A 19,645-nucleotide genomic window follows, 5' to 3' on the forward strand; every position below is an offset into this window, starting at 1 on the left:
CATCTGATGTTGGCGACCACTAATCTGAAAGCACTACGATCAGCAGCAGGTCAATGATGATCTTTCCTGTCGCCAACGTCAGGTTGTCTGTGAAGGCTTTCCTAGGTCTGCCTCTCTTTCTTTTACCTTCTATACGTCCTTCGATACACAGTCGTTCCAGTTGGTTCTCTCTGACAACATGGCCCATAAATCTAAGTTGTCTCTGAAGGATAGTTCTCAACAGGCATGTTTTCTCCTGGACCATTTGCAACATCTCTTCATTGGTTTTCCGATCTATCCATGATATTTTCATCATGCGCCTATAAAACCACATTTCTGCAGCTTCTAACTGGTTCTTTACTGCCGCGCTCATAGTCCAGGATTCGCATCCATATAACAATACAGACTTTAAGAATCATTTCTTTGATTTGGTTGGGAGGGTTTTTATTCGTAAAGATATTCCTTTTTTCCATGGCGATACGTCTTCTAATTTCTACTGTGCTTCTACCATCATGGGTAAGCATGCATCCCAGGTATTCAAAGGACTCCGTCTGTTGTAGTTTTTGTCCATCCAGAATGGTTTCACACTTTGGGTTTTCAGTATTTGAAGAGAATACCATCTTTTTGTTTATAAACAGTCCTTTTTTTCACTTTCAGATTTCAGCTGCTTTAACATTCTTTCAAGACTGTCCTTGTCTTCAGTGAAAAGTACTGTATCATCTGCATATCTGACATTCTTCACCGGAACACCATTTATCTTGATTGCACCCTCTTCTGTTATTTTCCTCATAATACAATGAAAAAAGATCAGGTGACATGACGCATCCTTGTCTGACACCTCTTTTCACTGCAGAGACGTGTAGAAAAAGCCCAGAAATTCCTCCTTACCCGGGAATAAACGATACAGGATTCATCTTGTAGTGTCCTGATCCCCAGATCTTTAACCCAGCTACGTATAAAAAGTTGTTCTCCTCCAGGCTCTTCCAGGTTTTCATCTGTGTGTCCGTGTAGAACGATGTCTGCAGCACCAGGTAGTTTGAGATGTCGGGGAACTCAACAGATGGATAATTTTCCAACTCGGAGGAAAAATCCTTCTTTGTTAGCGTGTAAGGATCGAATCCCATTGAGTGGTTTCTATATCAACTTCTTGGGTTTAATAACTTGCTTGTTTGCTGAACACAAACATGGCAATAAGTTCTTGTGTTAATGAACCAGACTCCACTTTTGGATCATTAATCCCTTTAGACTGAGAATGACCTGCATGCATGGGTTTATGTTGGCTTCTGGCACATCCATGCAGTTTTAAATACAATACATACAATTAAACAGTTTGTTTTTATTGCATTTATTTAATTCCTGGGCTCCATCTGTAACAGGGAGTGATGTCGCATCTCATTAATACACTTTACAATAGATTATTAGATTCTAATAGAATAGATAAGCCAAAATAATTGGAGATCTTTTTAATGGGTCCCGACTCGTTACAAGTATGAATAGGTGGGGTTTAAAAGTAGAAAAGGATGAGAACCCCTGCTCTACACTACAGGCCACTGTAGATCCTGGAGGTTTGTGGGCATGAGTTTGTGGAATAAGGAAAGGCTCAAGACATATCAAACCCACCTACTTAAAGTGCCATTCCACCATTGGATGTATTCTTTGGCATAAAATACAATATATTTTATGACAACATGACTAGACAGAGAAATCTTTTAGCTTCAAAATGATATATCAAACATAATTTTTTGATAACGACAAGTATATTAATTTTGCGACCAAAGTCACCTACCCTTTTAATTTCCGCGCGGTAGTGAAACGTGATGTCATCGGCAGGTTCCCCTTCTTGTGTACCACATGTCGGTCTATTTTTAGACCAGGAAACCCCCAAAGTGAGAGAGTCATTTCTCCTCGTATATGGGGGCCAAAAAAATTGCGAAAAATTTTGAGTTAATCTTTCAGTTAGCTAGATTTATTGGTATTAGCTAGATTTATTGGTATTATTTTTATCGCGTTCTATCCGCCATTGCTGATAATATGTGCCACGTCACACAGTACACAAGAAGGGGAACCTGCTGATGACATCACGCACGGAAATTAAAAGGGTAGGTGACTTTGGTCGCAAAATTAATATACTTGTCGTTGTCAAAAAATTATGTTTGATATATCATTTTGAAGCTAAAAGATTTCTCTGTCTAGTGATACCATTTATCTCATCTCATCATCTCTAGCCGCTTTATCCTTCTACAGGGTCGCAGGCAAGCTGGAGCCTATCCCAGCTGACTACGGGTGAAAGGCGGGGTACACCCTGGACAAGTCGCCAGGTCATCACAGGGCTGACACATAGACACAGACAACCATTCACACTCACATTCACACCTACGCTCAATTTAGAGTCACCAGTTAACCTAACCTGCATGTCTTTGGACTGTGGGGGAAACCGGAGCACCCGGAGGAAACCCACGCGGACACGGGGAGAACATGCAAACTCCACACAGAAAGGCCCTCGCCGGCCCCGGGGCTTGAACCCAGGACCTTCTTGCTGTGAGGCGACAGCGCTAACCACTACACCACCGTGCCGCCCCCATACCATTTATATATGTTGTCAAAATATATTGTATTTTATGCCAAAGAATACATCCAACGGTGGAATGGCACTTTAACACACTGCAAAAAATGAAAATCTGTACAAGTCTAATTTACTTGAATTCAGCATTTTAATCTCATTAAACCTGTTTTTGAATGTATTTTCTTAGTAAGACTGAATATTGTAAAGATTATTTGACTTGTTTCAAGAAAATTCATCTTGTAGCATCCTACCTAGATAATACAACTAATTCTGAGCAGCTTTTTTCTGAAAATTGGCCACATCGGTGACGGAGTTGTTTTAACGTTTAGACTGTAAGTACATTTTTACTTGTTTCAAGAGAATACGACAAGCCATATTAACCTGTTTTAGGAATTGACCCCATCTCATTAAGATATTCAGGCTAATCAGCTTTGATTGCATACAAATTCAGAATACGCCTATTCTGAATTTGTATGCAATCAAAGCTGATTAGCCTGATTTGGCACGTTTAAAGGCCGTGGTTTGGTCTCTCTCATGAATCTCATCACCCAAGACCTCGGTCTGAATTCAGACCGAGGTCTTGGGTGATGAGATTCATGAGAAAGACCAAACGTGCCAAAGCTGACTGGTAGGCCTTTCTTAGCTAGTGCATGTGAGTGAGGTGTGCGTGCCTGAGACATTCATTGTGTGAAACAGAACAAAGTTTTATTTTTGTGTTCATTGAAGGCCCTCTTCTAATTCCTTGCTGCCCCATAGCCTGCTATGCCTCTCATGCCAACTTGTGTTTTGCAGCATTTTGTTGATATAATAAAAATTAAAATAAAAATGCAGATCTGAAGTTCTTGTCAAGTCTATTTTTCCCCTACATTCATCACACCTAAACAAGAAATTTATTCTAGATAAGAAAATGAGTATTCTAGCTAAGAAAAACAAACTTGTTTTGAGCCTTTAAATAAGCTGGAATCAAGCACATTTGCCTTGTTTTTAAGCCTATTAAATGCTTATTTTGAGCAATATTTGCTCAGATGAAATTGGTTTCTAAGCAATAATTACTGAAAATCAGAAGAAATGGCTTAGAATAAGAGAGAAAATCTCATCTCATCTCATTATCTGTAGCCGCTTTATCCTGTTCTACAGGGTCGCAGGCAAGCCGGAGCCTATCCCAGCTGACTACGGGTGAAAGGCGGGGTTCACCCTGGACAAGTCGCCAGGTCATCACAAGGCTGACACATAGACACAGACAACCATTCACACTCACATTCACACCTACGCTCAATTTAGAGTCACCAGTTAACCTAACCTGCATGTCTTTGGACTGTGGGGGAAACCGGAGCACCCGGAGGAAACCCACGCGGACACGGGGAGAACATGCAAACTCCACACAGAAAGGCCCTCGCCGGCCCCGGGGCTCGAACCCGGACCTTCTTGCTGTGAGGCGACAGCGCTAACCACTACACCACTGTGCCGCCCAGAGAGAAAATCTTAACAAGTAAAACAAAAACTAGCTTTTTATGCTTAATTTAAGATTTTTGGTATGCTTACTACTTGCATATTTTTTTCTTGTTTTAAGAAATCTTACCAAGTCCCATTATCTTACTGCACTGGCAGATTATTTTGCTTAAAATAACAGGGATCCCAGCAGTAATTGAAAAAAATAGAGGAATGTAAGAAACTATCACCGGGCGGCACGGTGGTGTAGTGGTTAGCGCTGTCGCCTCACAGCAAGAAGGTCCGGGTTCGAGCCCCGGGGCCGGCGAGGGCCTTTCTGTGCGGAGTTTGCATGTTCTCCCCGTGTCCGCGTGGGTTTCCTCCGGGTGCTCCGGTTTCCCCCACAGTCCAAAGACATGCAGGTTAGGTTAACTGGTGACTCTAAATTGAGCGTAGGTGTGAATGTGAGTGTGAATGGTTGTCTGTGTCTATGTGTCAGCCCTGTGATGACCTGGCGACTTGTCCAGGGTGTACCCCGCCTTTCACCCGTAGTCAGCTGGGATAGACAGCCACTCCAGCTTGCCTGCGACCCTGTAGAACAGGATAAAGCGGCTACAGATAATGAGATGAGATGAGAAACTATCAGCAGGGGTCAAGGGGGCTGCCTGAAGCTGTTGGGATTTTAACATTTAAAGATGCTATAGAACACATTTTTTACATAGATTTAACATAGAAAAGCAACAGAATTTAACCATAATGTGAATCTATTTGATGCCATATTTTGTAATCAATGACATAAGTGGCAAAAAAAAAAAATTATAAAAATTAGACGAAAATGTAGCTTTGAAGAATATACTTGCCTAAATATTCCACTGATTGTTATAACAATAGCATCCATAGTTCATCTCATTTGTTTATTTTTTTTGTTTCAAGTTAATGTCAAAACTAGTCTAATATAAGCCACATTCATTTTTCAAAAATCATCAATATGAGCAGAAATCAATGATTCAGTAATATTAGATATATACATATGTACAGCAAATACTGGAGATATGTGATTTAAACCTCTCTCTTTGAAAGGTTTCACTGCAAAGGAATGTAATGCTCTTTTCTGGGGTGCATTCTGTCTTTCCTCCAGTTTTCTCTGCTTTTGTTTCTCTGATCTTTCCTTCTGCTTTTCTGATGTTCCTGCAGGGCTCTGAATTAAGTTCAACGCATTAGAAACAAAAGCACGAACGGAGTTAAAACATGTTTTCTAGCAAATGGGCGCAGCCATATTGTTTTCTTGTTCTATCGTGTACAGTCTCGCGGTCAGTGTTGCCAGATACTCCTGACATTTTCCAGCCCAAAATATGTTCAAAACCCGCCAAAATGCACTTGAAACCCCCCAACTGGGCGGAGAACCGCGCAATCTGGCAACACTGCTCGCGGTATTTACATCAATTTAACTTCCGAGTGTTCCCGAATGTCAACGAGAACAAACGAAGCCGATGAAAACATCGCTAAACAAGCAAACCAAATCAGAACGTATTCTGCTGGTCATTTTACTTAAACATATTTTTAATAGATATACAAGAGATTTAAAAAAAAAAAAAACACTTTCGCTAGAAAATAGCGGAATTCCGCTAAATAGCGGACGTTTGGGATCCCTGAAATAAGTGATTTTCCCCCTAAAACACTATATATTTTTCTTTTTTTTAGAGGGCATTTTTTGCAGTGCAGTTCACATTAGATGTTGGTCCACAGCAGTGTTTATAGCGAGTTGGACGTTTGTGATGTGTGAACTCCTCTGTAACCTAAAGGGAACGTCGTCTTCATGTAAGCTCTTGAGTGAACACCTCCTTTCCTACACTTCACAATAACGTGCACTGACCTTAGGAAACATTTCCAATATTAAATACTACAACATTTTAATAACACGGCTCTCCATTACACTCACCTGACATGTTTGCCGTTAATGAGGGCAAGCAAACAGAGGTTCACCATGTTCCACGAGGTGCTGTTGTCATAGTGCATTAGGTTCAATGCCATGGCAACATGCGAGTGACAATTGTCACAACAAAGGTTATGCTGAAGAAAGAACGAAATAAAGTGAATATTTAATCCTGCCAAGAGAAACGCTGATGTTTGAGGTCAAAGCAGTTTCCAAAACAACTGAAGAAAATGTAGAGACACACACAGGACACACACATAAGTGCACGTTACCATTCTGTGTTTGTACTCCTCCGAGGCGTCATGAACGGCTGTGTCCCAAGCATTCGAGCCGTTGGCGTATACTTTACTAACATCCAGCATCCAGTACCTGAATGGAACATCTGGATTACTGAACAGCCCTTTTTAATCGAATGTATGTACAGTGCTGCTTGAAAGTTTGTGAACCCTTTAGAATTTTCTATATATTTCTGCATAAATACCTAAAACATCATCAGATTTTCACACAAGTCCTAAAAGTAGATAAAGAGAACCCAGTTAAACACATAAGACAAAAATATTATACTTGGCCATTTATTTATTGAGGAAAATGATCCAATATTACATATCTGTGAGTGGCAAAACTATGTGAACCTTTGCTTTCAGTATCTGGTGTGACCCCCTTGTGCAGCAATAACTGCAACTAAACGTTTGCGGTAACTGTTGATCAGTCCTGCACACCGGCTTGGAGGAATTTTAGCCCGTTCCTCCGTACAGAACAGCTTCAACTCTGGGATGTTGGTGGGTTTCCTCACATGAACTGCTCGCTTCAGGTCCTTCCACAACATTTCCATTGGATTAAGGTCAGGACTTTGACTTGGCCATTCCAAAACATTCACTTTATTCTTCTTTAACCATTCTTTGGTAGAACGACTTGTGTGCTTAGGGTCGTTGTCTTGCTGCATGACCCACCTTCTCTTGAGATTCAGTTCATGGACAGATGTCCTGACATTTTCCTTTAGAATTCGCTGGTATAATTCAGAATTCATTGTTCCATCAATGATGGCAAGCCGTCCTGGCCCAGATGCAGCAAAGCAGGTCCAAACCATGATACTACCACCACCATGTTTCACAGATGGGATAAGGTTCTTATGCTCGAATGCAGTGTTTTCCTTTCTCCAAACATAACGCTTCTCATTTAAACCAAAAAGTTCTATTTTGGACTCATCCGTCCACAAAACATTTTTCCAATAGCCTTCTGGTTTGTCCACGTGATCTTTAGCAAACTGCAGATGAGCAGCAATGTTCTTTTTGGAGAGCAGTGGCTTTCTCCTTGCAACCCTGCCATGCACACCATTGTTGTTCAGTGTTCTCCTGATGGTGGACTCATGAACATTAACATTAGCCAATGTGAGAGAGGCCTTCAGTTGCTTCGAAGTTACCCTGGGGTCCTTTGTGACCTCGCCGACTATTACACGCCTTGCTCTTGGAGTGATCTTTGTTGGTCGACCACTCCTGGGGAGGGTAACAATGGTCTTGAATTTCCTCCATTTGTACACAATCTGTCTGACTGTGGATTGGTGGAGTCCAAACTCTTTAGAGATGGTTCTGTAACCTTTTCCAGCCTGATGAGCATCAACAACGCTTTTTCTGAGGTCCTCAGAAATCTCCTTTGTTCGTGCCATGATACACTTCCACAAACATGTGTTGTGAAGATCAGACTTTGATAGATCCCTGTTCTTTAAATAAAACAGGGTGCCCACTCACACCTGATTGTCATCCCATTGATTGAAAACATCTGACTCTAATTTCACCTTCAAATTAACTGCTAATCCTAGAGGTTCACATACTTTTGCCACTCACAGATATGTAATATTGGATCATTTTACTCAATAAATAAATGACCAAGTATAATATTTTTGTCTAATTTGTTTAACTGGGTTCTCTTTATCTACTTTTAGGACTTGTGTGAAAATCTGATGATGTTTTAGGTCACATTTATGCAGAAATATAAAAAATTCTAAAGGGTTCACAAACTTTCAAGCACCACTGTAAGTGATATGCTGTGCTTAAATAACTCTGAAATCTAAAAAGGTTTATTTCTCACTTTGTTGGTCTTCCAAATGCCATGTTGTCTTCCTGCAACACAACAGTTAGTACACTCGCGTTACTCAGCCATCTGGATATTAAAGCCTGAGGTTTTTCATCATTTCAATACTTTTTAAAAATTTTTCTACAAGTTTCTCTTTAATTTATTCTTGGCCACCAGAGACGGCGTGACACACTGAGAGGAAAGCGCCGTCTGTCTAAATGTCTATCAATACATCCTCTTCTGCATCCATGAGCTGACAGACTCCCACGACTGCCTACTGTTACTGTGATTGACAAAAGAGAGAGAGAGAGAGAGAGAGAGAGAGAGAGAGAGAGAGAGAGAGAGAGAAAAACACACCCCGCCCACCCAGACAGCATGACCAATTTTGCTCCCTTAGACTCTTGACTATGGACCCTTTTCACGTGACGTCACGACAAACGCGGCCGCCATTTTGGACGTGTACTACCAGTAGTTTACCACAGCCAGCATTGAGGAACGGCAGCAAAGAAAGTTTTTACTTTCAGCAAGACTTCCATCATGCCACTATATTGTTGTGCACCTGGATGTAGTAACCATCAACAAACAAGGCAAGGGTTATCATTTTATCGGATCCCGATGGAGAAGATGGATAGCGGCCATTAACAGATTGGCAGCCCTCGGCATACCAGCGCTTGTGTAGTGACCACTTTGTTGGAGGTAAGACGAATAAAATTAGCCAGAAAAGGCATTACATTGCTGTTAACATTCTGTGGCGGCGAGTGTGTAACCAAATAGGCTAAAATAACCCATTGTAACCTCTTTGTTCTTCTGTAGTAGCTATTGTTGACTAGCTAACGTCAACAACATAGTAGCTGGTATGTTACTGTAGCAATGTTTACGTTCAGTCATTTGGATGACTGTTAAAACCTTTCAGTCTCAAGTTTTTCCTTTACTGGATTTACTAGTTTACTGTAATTATGATCCGGCAGCTATTTACACCGGATCCAGTATAAATAGCTGCTGGAGCCAACGTCCGAGGTTCCGGAGCGCGCTCCGGCTTGCTCTCCCTCAAATTAAGCAGCGCACGCCGGCTTGCTCCCGGAGTGCTCCGGCCGAGGTTCCGGAGCACACTCCGGCCGAGGTTGCCCTCAAATTAAGCAGCGCGCTCCGTAACCTCGGCCGGAGCACTCCTGGAGCAAGCCGGAGCGCGCTCTGGAACCTCGGACGTTGGCGTGTATGTGTATGGCGATGGGTTTTTAATGACATAGGTATACAGATCATGTGGGCTGAGGTCAGGTAAAGACGAGGGCTTCGTGTACTTCCGTACGTCAGTGAACAATCCTGGTGGAAGCAGGTAAACGTCGTTCTCTAAGCCTGCTAACCTCAATTTTTGCAAATCCCTCTCCCTCTGCTCGCCCTGTAAATGCCCTACGTCGCTGGATAGTGAAGGTGTTTTCTGCATCTCGCTCCTTTTTCTTTTATGTTTTTCGTTTGTCGCCTTCCTCGCATTCAAACCGATTCGAGCCGAAGTCCACTACATGTCCAAAATGGCGGTCGCGTTTACGAAGGTCACGTGACTGAAAAGGGTCTATAGCACTGTTGGGATTCAAACTCACAACCACTGGACAGAACATTTCTGTGGATGATAATATTATTACTACAAACTCACCGAAACAAAGTAAGGTCCTGCAAAGTCACGGATCACGCCTTCTGACGTGCAGATCCCCATGTGTCCAATGAACGGAAACAGCCATCTGAAACATCAACAAGACGGCACTTTAGACTCACAGCTGCAATGTCCTTCAAGAACAGTAAGGTTTCTCTCTCTTTCTTACCCTGTCCACACTCGGGATTTTGTACCGATACGATACTACTTTCGTACCGCAACACCTGTCCACACTAGCAACTATACCGGTACTGTAGCGGTATAACTGTATCGGTACGAAACCCACAAATGTATGGGTTTCGTACCGGTACAGTATCGGTACTGTAGCGCTTCGCTGTAGTGTGGACAGATGAAGCGGCTCTGTATCGATACAAATATAATGCGCAAAGTCACACACCTCAATCGATGTCTTCGCTGAATAAAATAGTGAAGAACGGAGATTCGTTTGTTTCTTTCTCAACTGCCTCGCACGTTTTATACGATTCAACTGAATAAATGACCACCAGAAATACAGACTGTACACTGACGACAAAAAGCGCACACACGCTGTTTCATCCGTACGGAAGCCGAGAGAGGCCCTTCATATAATCCTTTTTTTTTATTCACCTTGGTATCCCGAGATAACGAATTCAGGATCTCGAGAAAACAACACAACTAATTCGAGATCTCGAGAAAACAAAACAATTATTCCGTGATCTCGAGTAAACAGCTGAGAAATGGTTCATTCAGGTGCGCCAAGAGACTTGTGATATGCGACTTTGGGGCTATTTCTCATTCTGTATAGACGCAACTTTGGTCATTAGAATGTCTGGAATAATCGATCACCTAATAAGGCAATATTTTGATCAGGGGTTGACACAGGGAGAGACTGCATCAAGTCTTTTAATAAGGGATAATTTCAAAATTAGTCCGCGGCACCTCCGCAGAAGACTGGCCCGGCTTCGTCTCTACCGACGGAGATACAGTGATCCAGCTGAGATCATGGAATAATTGTTTTGTTTTCTCGAGATCTCGAAATAACGGATGCCATATATTCTCGGAAGGAAGTTACTCGGTAACCACGGAAACATTTCGCGCACGCGCATTTCAACTACCGTGAAAGAAAACCGCAAACATTTCTCGCTAGTGTGGACAGATGCACTAAACTGTACCGCTATACTTTGTATCGATACAGTTACACCACTTTCGTACCGGTATAAGTGTGAACACAGCATCTGTCTCTCTCTGTTCCTTAAAAAGTGAACTTTTCTCCAAGAGCTTTGATGATGTGATTGCAGGAGCACTGTGGACATTCTGACAGCCAGGATCTGATTACAAACTGCGTTAATGAGGCATTTCACTACAATACGTAGCTATCCAAAAAACTTCACTGTGCTGAAGGAAAAAACAAAAAACAAAACAAAAAACCAAGAGTGCTCTGAGAGCATAATATCCCCCACTGGCAACTCGGCCATGACTCCGGTAAAATGCGACTGAACTGAACGAAATTGCAATCTGGTTATTACCAACATATAACAAAGAATCCTGTCAAGTTTGGTGAAATTCCTCCAAAAATTGTGAGAGGAGTTGATTTCAGAAGGTGAGTACTCTTCCCAGGACGGACATCGCCACGACATAATCCCCCTTCGGGTCTTTCAGCCAGCAGGGGATAAAAACCACACACACACACTCAGACCTCTATAAGCCCTATTCAGGCAGGATGAAGTGTACATGGGGCTTCGAGGGTCATCAGAAACACCTCCGGCCTCCTCCGAGGCTGAAGTAACTCCTGCTTTCCACCAAACTCGGCTCTAGTCTGATCATTTTAATCCGATACACATATCCGTCATGTTCTACGCAGACGTCTGACTGCTGCTACTTGCTGGATTTATTCTCATAGCGCACTTAATATCAGTCACACTTCCAAGCAAAATGAAAAGCCGATGCTTTAGAAGAGGCCGGACACTTGGTCTGTGCGGTAAAACCTCGGCTACACATGACGCCTGGGAAAGCGTCAAGAGGAGAAAGAAAAAAAATTATTAATTAAGAAAATGATTAAGAGATCCTGCAGAGGGATTAAAGGAGTCATTATAATGGCAGTCACACGTATAAAGCATTACTTTACCGTTTACTGGTCAAAAGTTTTAGAACACCCCCATTTTCTTTGCGTTTTACTGAAATTTAAGCCATTCGAGTCTGACCTCAGATAGAACAGTTTGGGTTTTTTTTTTTTAAAGGGCTTTTTTCATGGAACAAGTACTGAGTTTACAACTTACAGCTTTTCTGCAGCAGCGGAAATAAATTAAGGTTTGAACGTTGATGGAAACTATTCCTACAGATGTCCTGAAATGTACTGATGACTTACAAACCCTTTGTTTGCATAAAAGCAGCGTTCGAACACTGTTACACTACAGCCTGAGAACATTATTTGGACAATAATGCACTGCAGGAAGTAGTATACTGCTACCATAATGGCAATAAAGTACGTCCTTCCTTTCGAGAAGTTGCAGAGGAAGCCATGGAGTACACACATGCCCCTTTTCCACCAAAGCAGTTCCAGGGCTGGTTCGGGGCCAGTGCTTAGTTTGGAACCGGGTTTTCTGTTTCCATTGACAAAGAACTGGCTCTGGGGCCAGAAAAACCGGTTCCAGGCTAGCACCAACTCTCTGCTGGGCCAGAGGAAAGAACCGCTTACGTCAGCGGGGGGGCGGAGTTGTTAAGACCAACAATAACAAGACCACGAAAGATCACCATTTTTAAGCGACGAGAAGCAGCAGCTGTACAAACGCGAAGTCATCCATTATTATTATTATTGTTGTTGTTTTTGCTTCGATATTCACGCCAAGGTTTAAGCAAACGTAGCGATGTAACTGACGTATACAGCGACGTAATGACGTGGCATCACAAGCGATGGAAAAGCAAACTGGTTCTCAGCTGGCTCGCAAGTTGAACGAGTTGTGAACCAGCACCAGCACCGGCCCCGAACCAGCCCTGGAACTGATGTGGTGGAAAAGGGGTATTAGAAGTTGAGTACACGTTCCTACACCATCAAAAGGCACGTGGAAGCTGGAGGAAACCGACAGAAAGAGGACCAGCAGACTCAAATCCACAACTGACTCAGAAGACACCTTTCTGAGAGTCGACTCACAGGACAGCAGCTTCAAGGGCAGCGTACCCGTGGATAAAGGAAGCGAATTTCACTTTCAACTGTGAAGAGAAGACTTCGAGCTGCAGGTCTGACAGGTCAGGAAAGCAAATGCTAAAATGGTAAATTAAGGCCATGAAGCACTGGCACTGGAAGATGACAAGATGGTCTTATGCACCGATGAATCAAAATTTGAAATCGCAGGATTTTTGTAAACCGTTCACTCGGTGAAAGAACAGTTCTTCGACTGTCAAACATGGGGGAGGAAGTGTGATGATCTGAGGCTCTTTTGCTAGATCCACAGTCAGTGACTTGCACAGACGGACTGGCATCCTGAACCCAGGGCCACCACAGCAAGAGAACAACCAGAACATACCTCAGGACTAGAACAAGAAGCCTTTATTTTTGTCACATGTACACTCAGGCACAGCGAAATTCCTCCTCAAACCTGTCTGAAGCAGTGAACACACGCAGTTGGGGGTTAGGTGCCTTGCTCAAGGGCACTTCAGCCATAATACAAAGGGAGGGAGGGGTAAGTGGTCATTCACTCAACTCCCCTCACGTTTTTCCTGCTGGTCCCAGGAATCAAACCAACAACCCTTTGGGCCCAAAACTGCTTCTCTAACCTTCAGGCCATGAAGCACCTTAGAAGAAGAAAACAAGATGGTTGGTCTTTAGAAAAAGTCTTACAGACATTCTACTGATAAACTAATCGCATCCGAATTAAGCTTTATGGCGTGTATACGCTGTGAGATTTTGGGCTTTCCTGGAGAAAAGATGACCAACATGAAAGAAATGTGGCGACATCTTTGGTTGTAGCTCCAAAACAGTGGCGCCACTTCTCACTGCGAGAGAAGTTCAAAACGAAAGACAGCCTGGGATACATTTCAAACCGCGTCAGAAACATAGGCTGACCATCTCACAATGTGACTCTGCTGCTACGACCTACGTCTATTAACCAACCAATAGGAACGCAGTAAGAAATGACGCCCTGATCAGTGTGACGCTGGCACCAAACCGGTAAGAGCTTAGCTTCAGTGTTTACCACAAAGAAATTCATGAATATTACCGATGCCTCAAATTTGTTAAAAATGACCCCTTAGTTGTGTTTGGTTTTTTGTTTTGTTAACATTGTGGGCTCTGTCTTCTCACAAGCCTATGTATGACTCGCCATAGAAAATGTACAACAATACACACTACCGTTCAAAAGTTTGGGGTCACCCAGATAATTTTGTGTTTTCCATGAAAAGTCACACTTTTATTTCCCACCATAAGTTGTAAAATGAACAGAAAATATAGTCGAGACATTTTTCTGGCCATTTTGAGCATTTAATCGACCCCACAAATGTGATGCTCCAGAAACTCAGAGGCTGTCCACACGGCAACGGCGTTTTGGGTGCCCCACAACGATATTTTTTGAGAACAGGTTCCAGAGTGGAAAAATCTGGCGACGGCGCCGTTGCGAAGTCGTCTGGATGAGTAGAACGGATTTGTTTACGATGACGTCACAACCACATGACTAGAACAAGCAGCACTCTCACTGTTTTGTATGAACCACAGCATTGCATTCACTTTTGTATACAGCTTTTCTTTTAAATAAACAAGTAACTGAACCATTTCTTGAATTTCTTTTTATTGGATAAGACTGCTTTTCAAAATGTTCACACACAATAAGAAAATTAAGTTATATAAAACTATGCACACTAATAAAACTAATTTGTACACACAGAAGGCACGATTTCCTCGCATAGTCGCAGCCATCTTCTTCTTGTTGTTGTGTGCTTGTTCCTGTGAGTGCTTCACGCCGGGTAGAAGAAGGGGTTTATGCGCATGTGTCTACTTCTTCTATTGTTCTGGTGTCTCCGATGGGACCGTCTTACAGCGCACGTAGAGGTGTGGCATGTGTATTGCATTGTTTTCAGCAAGCGTTGCGTTGCCATATGAACCTGATATTTTACTGATCCGCTGCCCATGTGGACGCGATATTTAAAAAAAAAATCTCGTTACCGTTGTCGTGTGGATGTAGCCTCAATCTGCTCAAAGGAAGGTCAGTTTTATAGCTTCTCTAAAGAGCTCAACTGTTTTCAGCTGTGCTAACATGATTGTACAAGGGTTTTCTAATCATCCATTAGCCTTCTGAGGCAATGAGCAAACACATTGTACCATTAGAACACTGGAGTGAGAGTTGCTGGAAATGGGCCTCTATACACCTATGGAGATATTGCACCAAAAACCAGACATTTGCAGCTAGAATAGTCATTTACCACATTAGCAATGTATAGAGTGGATTTCTGATTAGTTTAAAGTGATCTGCATTGAAAAGAACAGTGCTTTTCTTTCAAAAATAAGGACATTTCAAAGTGACCCAAAACTTTTGAACGGTAGTGTATCTCGATAAATTTAAAAAAATAAAAAATCGTTTACCGCTATATCGGCACAGACGATACACACTGATGATGTCTTGCATTGTATCCTATGATCACTGAGCTCTGTGTAAAATATGTGGAGAGCTCAGTGTCCGATACGCACTGTCGAGACGAGTGAAGCCATCTGGCCGCCATATTACCACTCGCATCGCGTGTATTTGGTTTGTGTGTTAAAACGTCGTACAAGTACAAAATTTGCCTCAAGAAGTTATTTCCTGACTTTTTTCCCTTTCATTCCCTCCTCTTATTTTCTCCACTTTACCCCCCATTCCTTACATCTCTTTACAGCGCTCCCCACGGTTATTGTTTTTCCTTTCCCAGTTCAGTCTCTGATCGTTTTTTTTTTGAATGGCTCTTTTACTACTAGACTACAATTATTTTACAGAGATTCCTTCAGTTTTTCTCTTATACAGTGTATATTTCTCTTTTGTATATTTCTTCTTCCTTTCTCTTTAGGACAGTTGTTGAAACAGGATTATTTTCTCGTGTTATTTGCCTTTTTCACTTCATTCTCTCAGTGTCATGTCTTAACGGTGTTTATTGGTCACATAATTCACATCACACGGGAATCGATCCTGATAGAAAGAAAAAGAAAAGCACAACTTTATTCATCACACACTTGTGAAATTCCTCTCTGCATTTAACCCGGCTGAAGCAGTGAACACACACACACACCCAGAGCAGTGGGCAGTCATGCTAACAGCGCCCGGGGAGCAATCGGGAGTTCGGTGCCTCACTCAAGGGCACCTCAGCCCAAGGCCGTCCCATACTAACCTAACCGCATGTCTTTGGACTGTGGGGGAAACCGGAGCACCCGGAGGAAACCCACGCGGACACGGGGAGAACATGCAAACTCCGCACAGAAAGGCCCTCACCGGCCTCGAACCCAGAACCTTCTTGCTGTGAGGTGACCATGCTCACCACTACACCACCGTGCCGCCCAATAACTTATAGATTATTCCTCAGAGCTCAGACTAATATCTCACAGCTCATTTTCTTTAACACACATTGGTTTTATATACTACTGAATTGTTATATTGATCTTATTTTTGTCTGATATAGGTATAAATAGATATTTTGCCTGATGTTATTTAGGTTTTCTTGAAATTCATGTAAAAAATTATTAATGTTTTGGAAATATTATAACGTATGGAAATATTTTCTAATAAATGAAGTATTAGAATAATGTATTGTTTTGTTATAATTATGCAGTAAATTATAATTAATTTAAGACTTGTTTAATTTTATTGTTATTGGATGATTGATTATACGCAATTTGTAACTATAGCGACGGATTGGTATCAGTCTGTTTGTAGATATTTAATCTGTAATATCTCCATATAACTCTCTGTTCCAGCTGTTATTCACATGATTAGTTTAATTTCATTTTTCATTCTGTGCAGTAGAATGGATTTGTTTTTTTTATTGCTGGTCTGGAACAGTATATGAGGGTTCACAGCCTCTGGGCAACAGGAAATGACATCACTGTTGTGGACCCACACGCTGTCTCCATCTCTGTGGAAACCAGAACTGTTCTGTCATGTACACTTTGTTTTCTTCTCTGTTATGCATGGATTGTCTATGGATTTGGTTGAAATAATAATAAATGCAGTAATTTTCCTGAATGTATCCATGATGATAAAACGCATTGAATGCTGTACATTATGATTTGTCAACGGTTCTGTTCATAATTTTTATGGACAGAATTTCTAGGCGCAGCCAGGGGCCGGAAGGAATCCTGTTTGGGAACCACAGGATTTCATCTCTGCTTTTTGCGGATGATGTTGTCCTGTTGGCTTCTTCAAACCAGGACCTTCAGCATGCACTGGGGCGGTTTGCAGTCGAGTGTGAAGCGGCTGGGATGAGAATCAGCACCTCCAAGTCCGAGGCCATGGTTCTCGACCGGAAAAGGGTGGCTTGCCCTCTCCAGGTTGGTGGAGAAGTCCTGCCTCAAGTGGAGGAGTTTAAGTATCTCGGGATCTTGTTCACGAGTGAGGGAAGGATAAAGCGTGAGATCGACAGGCGGATCGGTGCAGCCTCCGCAGTGATGCGGTCACTTTACCGGTCCGTCGCGGTGAAGAAGGAGCTGAGCCAAAAGGCGAAGCTCTCGATTTACCAGTCGATCTAGGCTACGTTCCAACTCTCACCTATGGTCATGAGCTTTGGGTAATGACAGAAAGAACAAGATCGCGGATACAAGCGGCCGAAATGAGTTTCCTTCGCAGGGTGGCTGGGCGCTCCCTTAGAGATAGGGTGAGAAGCACAGTCACTCGGGAGGAGCTCGGAGTAGAGCCGCTGCTCCTCCACATCGAGAGGAATCAGCTGAGGTGGCTCGGGCATCTCTTTTGGATGCCTCCCTTGGGAGGTGTTCCAGGCATGTCCCCCCGGGAGGAGGCCCTGGGGAAGACCCAGGACACGCTGGAGGGACTATGTCTCTCGGCTGGCCTGGGAACGCCTCGGTGTTCTTCCTGAGGAGCTGGCCGAGGTGTCTGGGGAAAGGGAAGTTTGGGCTTCCATGCTCAGACTGCTGCCTCCGCGACCCGGCCCCGGATAAAGCGGAAGAAGACGAGACGAGATGATTCAAACAAACACCCCACAAAAATCAACCATTCACACACGTGTATAAATAACATGTCCAGTTTTGTGTCGCTTCCTAGAAGAAAGAAGAAACCTTTATTTGTCACATGCACACTTCAAGCACAGTGAAATTCATCCTCTGCATTTAACCCATCTGAAGCAGTGAACACACGCGCGTGCGCACACACCCAGAGCAGTGGGCAGCCACACTACAGCACCCGGGGAGCAGTCAGGGGTTCGGTACCTCGCTCAAGGGCACTTCAGCCCAAGGCCGTCCCATGTCTTTGGACTGTAGGGGAAACCAGAGCACCCGGAGGAAACCCATGCAGACACGGGGACAACATGCAAACTCCACACAGAAAGGCCCTCGCCGGCTGCTGGGCTCGAACCCGGACCTTCTTGCTGTGAGGCGACTGCGCTAACCACTACACTTGGAGATATGACCGGACTGATCTGATGTGTGGGTAACATGGCGGTCAGATGGCTTCACTCTGACGGGCCAATGAGCTCTCCAGATATTTTACGTAGAGCTCCGTGATGGGGGCCCGTGGACCCAAAATATAATGTTCATGGAGTTTAAAAACCCTGCCAATTTTCATTATGTTTTCCATATAAGAGGTAGACAACAGCTACAGCTCATTAAAAAATCTTTTTAAATTGTAGTAACAGACTGACAAAGTTCTAAAAACAAGAAAGCTGCTAAAACTTTTCATTTGCGTTCATTATTCAATGTTTTTATTTGAAAAGCTCCTGGTTTGTGTTTGTATTAATAAATTTGTATTTTGTTTTCAATAAAGACTGAGATCGCGCGCTTGTTGCGTCATCAGAACGCGACACTCATGAGCTACATTAGCAGAATGCTAGCGCTTTACGGGTAAACCCGGCCTTCCTGTAAAGAAAAACAGGGGTGGGTTTTTTTTTCAATTTTGATATATAATCGATGATATATTTGCAAAAACTAAAAATCTGAGCTTCTTTAGTCGAGACGCAGGTGTAAATCATATCGATACTGCCCTTATTTTAACCGTTCGGCTCCATTCACTGCACTGTCTCGCGAGCGCCATCTAGCGGAATTGCACCCAATGGGACTGTATTAACCGGAAGTGAGCAGACTGTAATGGTTGTACACTCTGCACACGTCAAACTTGTTATCGTGCCCAAGTTTATTAGATCCATGCCCCGCAGTGTGGCTTGGAATAAACGTATCCGATTGCTGAAATCTCTCAGTCTGTAGGCGTCGTTAGACTGACTCGCTGTCTCTTTACAGCAGACACTAACACACAGTTAAACAGTAATAATATCTGTATGAATGTGTCCTTCTTCCTTCACAATCACAGCTAGTTTCATGCTTCATGCTCCAGTTACAGACAGGGAAAGGGCCCAGGCCGCTGTGTGGACTCTCAGCTCGAGGAAAGTATTTTTGAACTAAACAGATTAAACAAACTCTATTACTAAAACAACTCACGATAGCACAGGGATCGGTGTCCACACAATACAGTATGGATATCGACTGGTGTTTAGGTCTATCTTCTCAAACGCGATTTGATAATTCTTCACAGACTCTATTTCAACAACATCCGCCATCACCGGAAAAACAAACCGGAACTTCTTCTCAGCCGGAACTACTTCCGGCCTGCCTGCTGGGGCGCGCGCGGAGTGATACTGAACTAGCATTACCTCAGAGCTTAGCATTTCTTTTCAGGAATCAAGTTTGACATAAAATTATTATTATTATTATTATTATTATTATTATGTTTGTGTATCAGATTTAATATATTTTTGAGAGACAGGAAAAAATTAAAATCCGTACATAGGAATAGGAACTACTTTTCCTTCTGCCTCTTCTAATTCTCTCTCTCACACACACAAATTTTTTTTTTTCAGTTTTACAATAAAGAAA

The 19,645-nt window shown here is 42.8% G+C and overlaps 1 protein-coding gene across 4 annotated transcripts in view; it reads right to left on the bottom strand.

Annotated features, from left to right (window-relative positions):
• The window catches only part of tmem222b (transmembrane protein 222b), a 36,669-nt gene extending 17,329 nt beyond the window's left edge, over nucleotides 1–19,340 (bottom strand). For 2 of the 4 annotated variants that reach the window (XM_060904981.1, XM_060904982.1), the window contains exons 1-5: nucleotides 19,211–19,340; nucleotides 9,622–9,706; nucleotides 7,989–8,020; nucleotides 6,176–6,272; nucleotides 5,910–6,040 (exon numbers count right to left, since the gene is read on the bottom strand). In XM_060904981.1, coding sequence (XP_060760964.1) covers nucleotides 5,910–6,040; nucleotides 6,176–6,272; nucleotides 7,989–8,020; nucleotides 9,622–9,706; nucleotides 19,211–19,329 — 464 coding nt within the window. In that variant the 5' untranslated portion in view covers nucleotides 19,330–19,340. Of the gene's footprint in view, nucleotides 1–4,921; nucleotides 5,169–5,909; nucleotides 6,041–6,175; nucleotides 6,273–7,988; nucleotides 8,021–9,621; nucleotides 9,707–10,809; nucleotides 12,170–19,210 lie in introns of those variants that run through there. The other 2 variants (XM_060904980.1, XM_060904979.1) reach the window with 2 other exon arrangements.
• Nucleotides 19,341–19,645: the final 305 nt, after the last annotated feature.

Source organism: Neoarius graeffei, chromosome 22 (assembly GCF_027579695.1).
Source record: "Neoarius graeffei isolate fNeoGra1 chromosome 22, fNeoGra1.pri, whole genome shotgun sequence".
Classification (NCBI taxonomy): domain Eukaryota; kingdom Metazoa; phylum Chordata; class Actinopteri; order Siluriformes; family Ariidae; genus Neoarius; species Neoarius graeffei.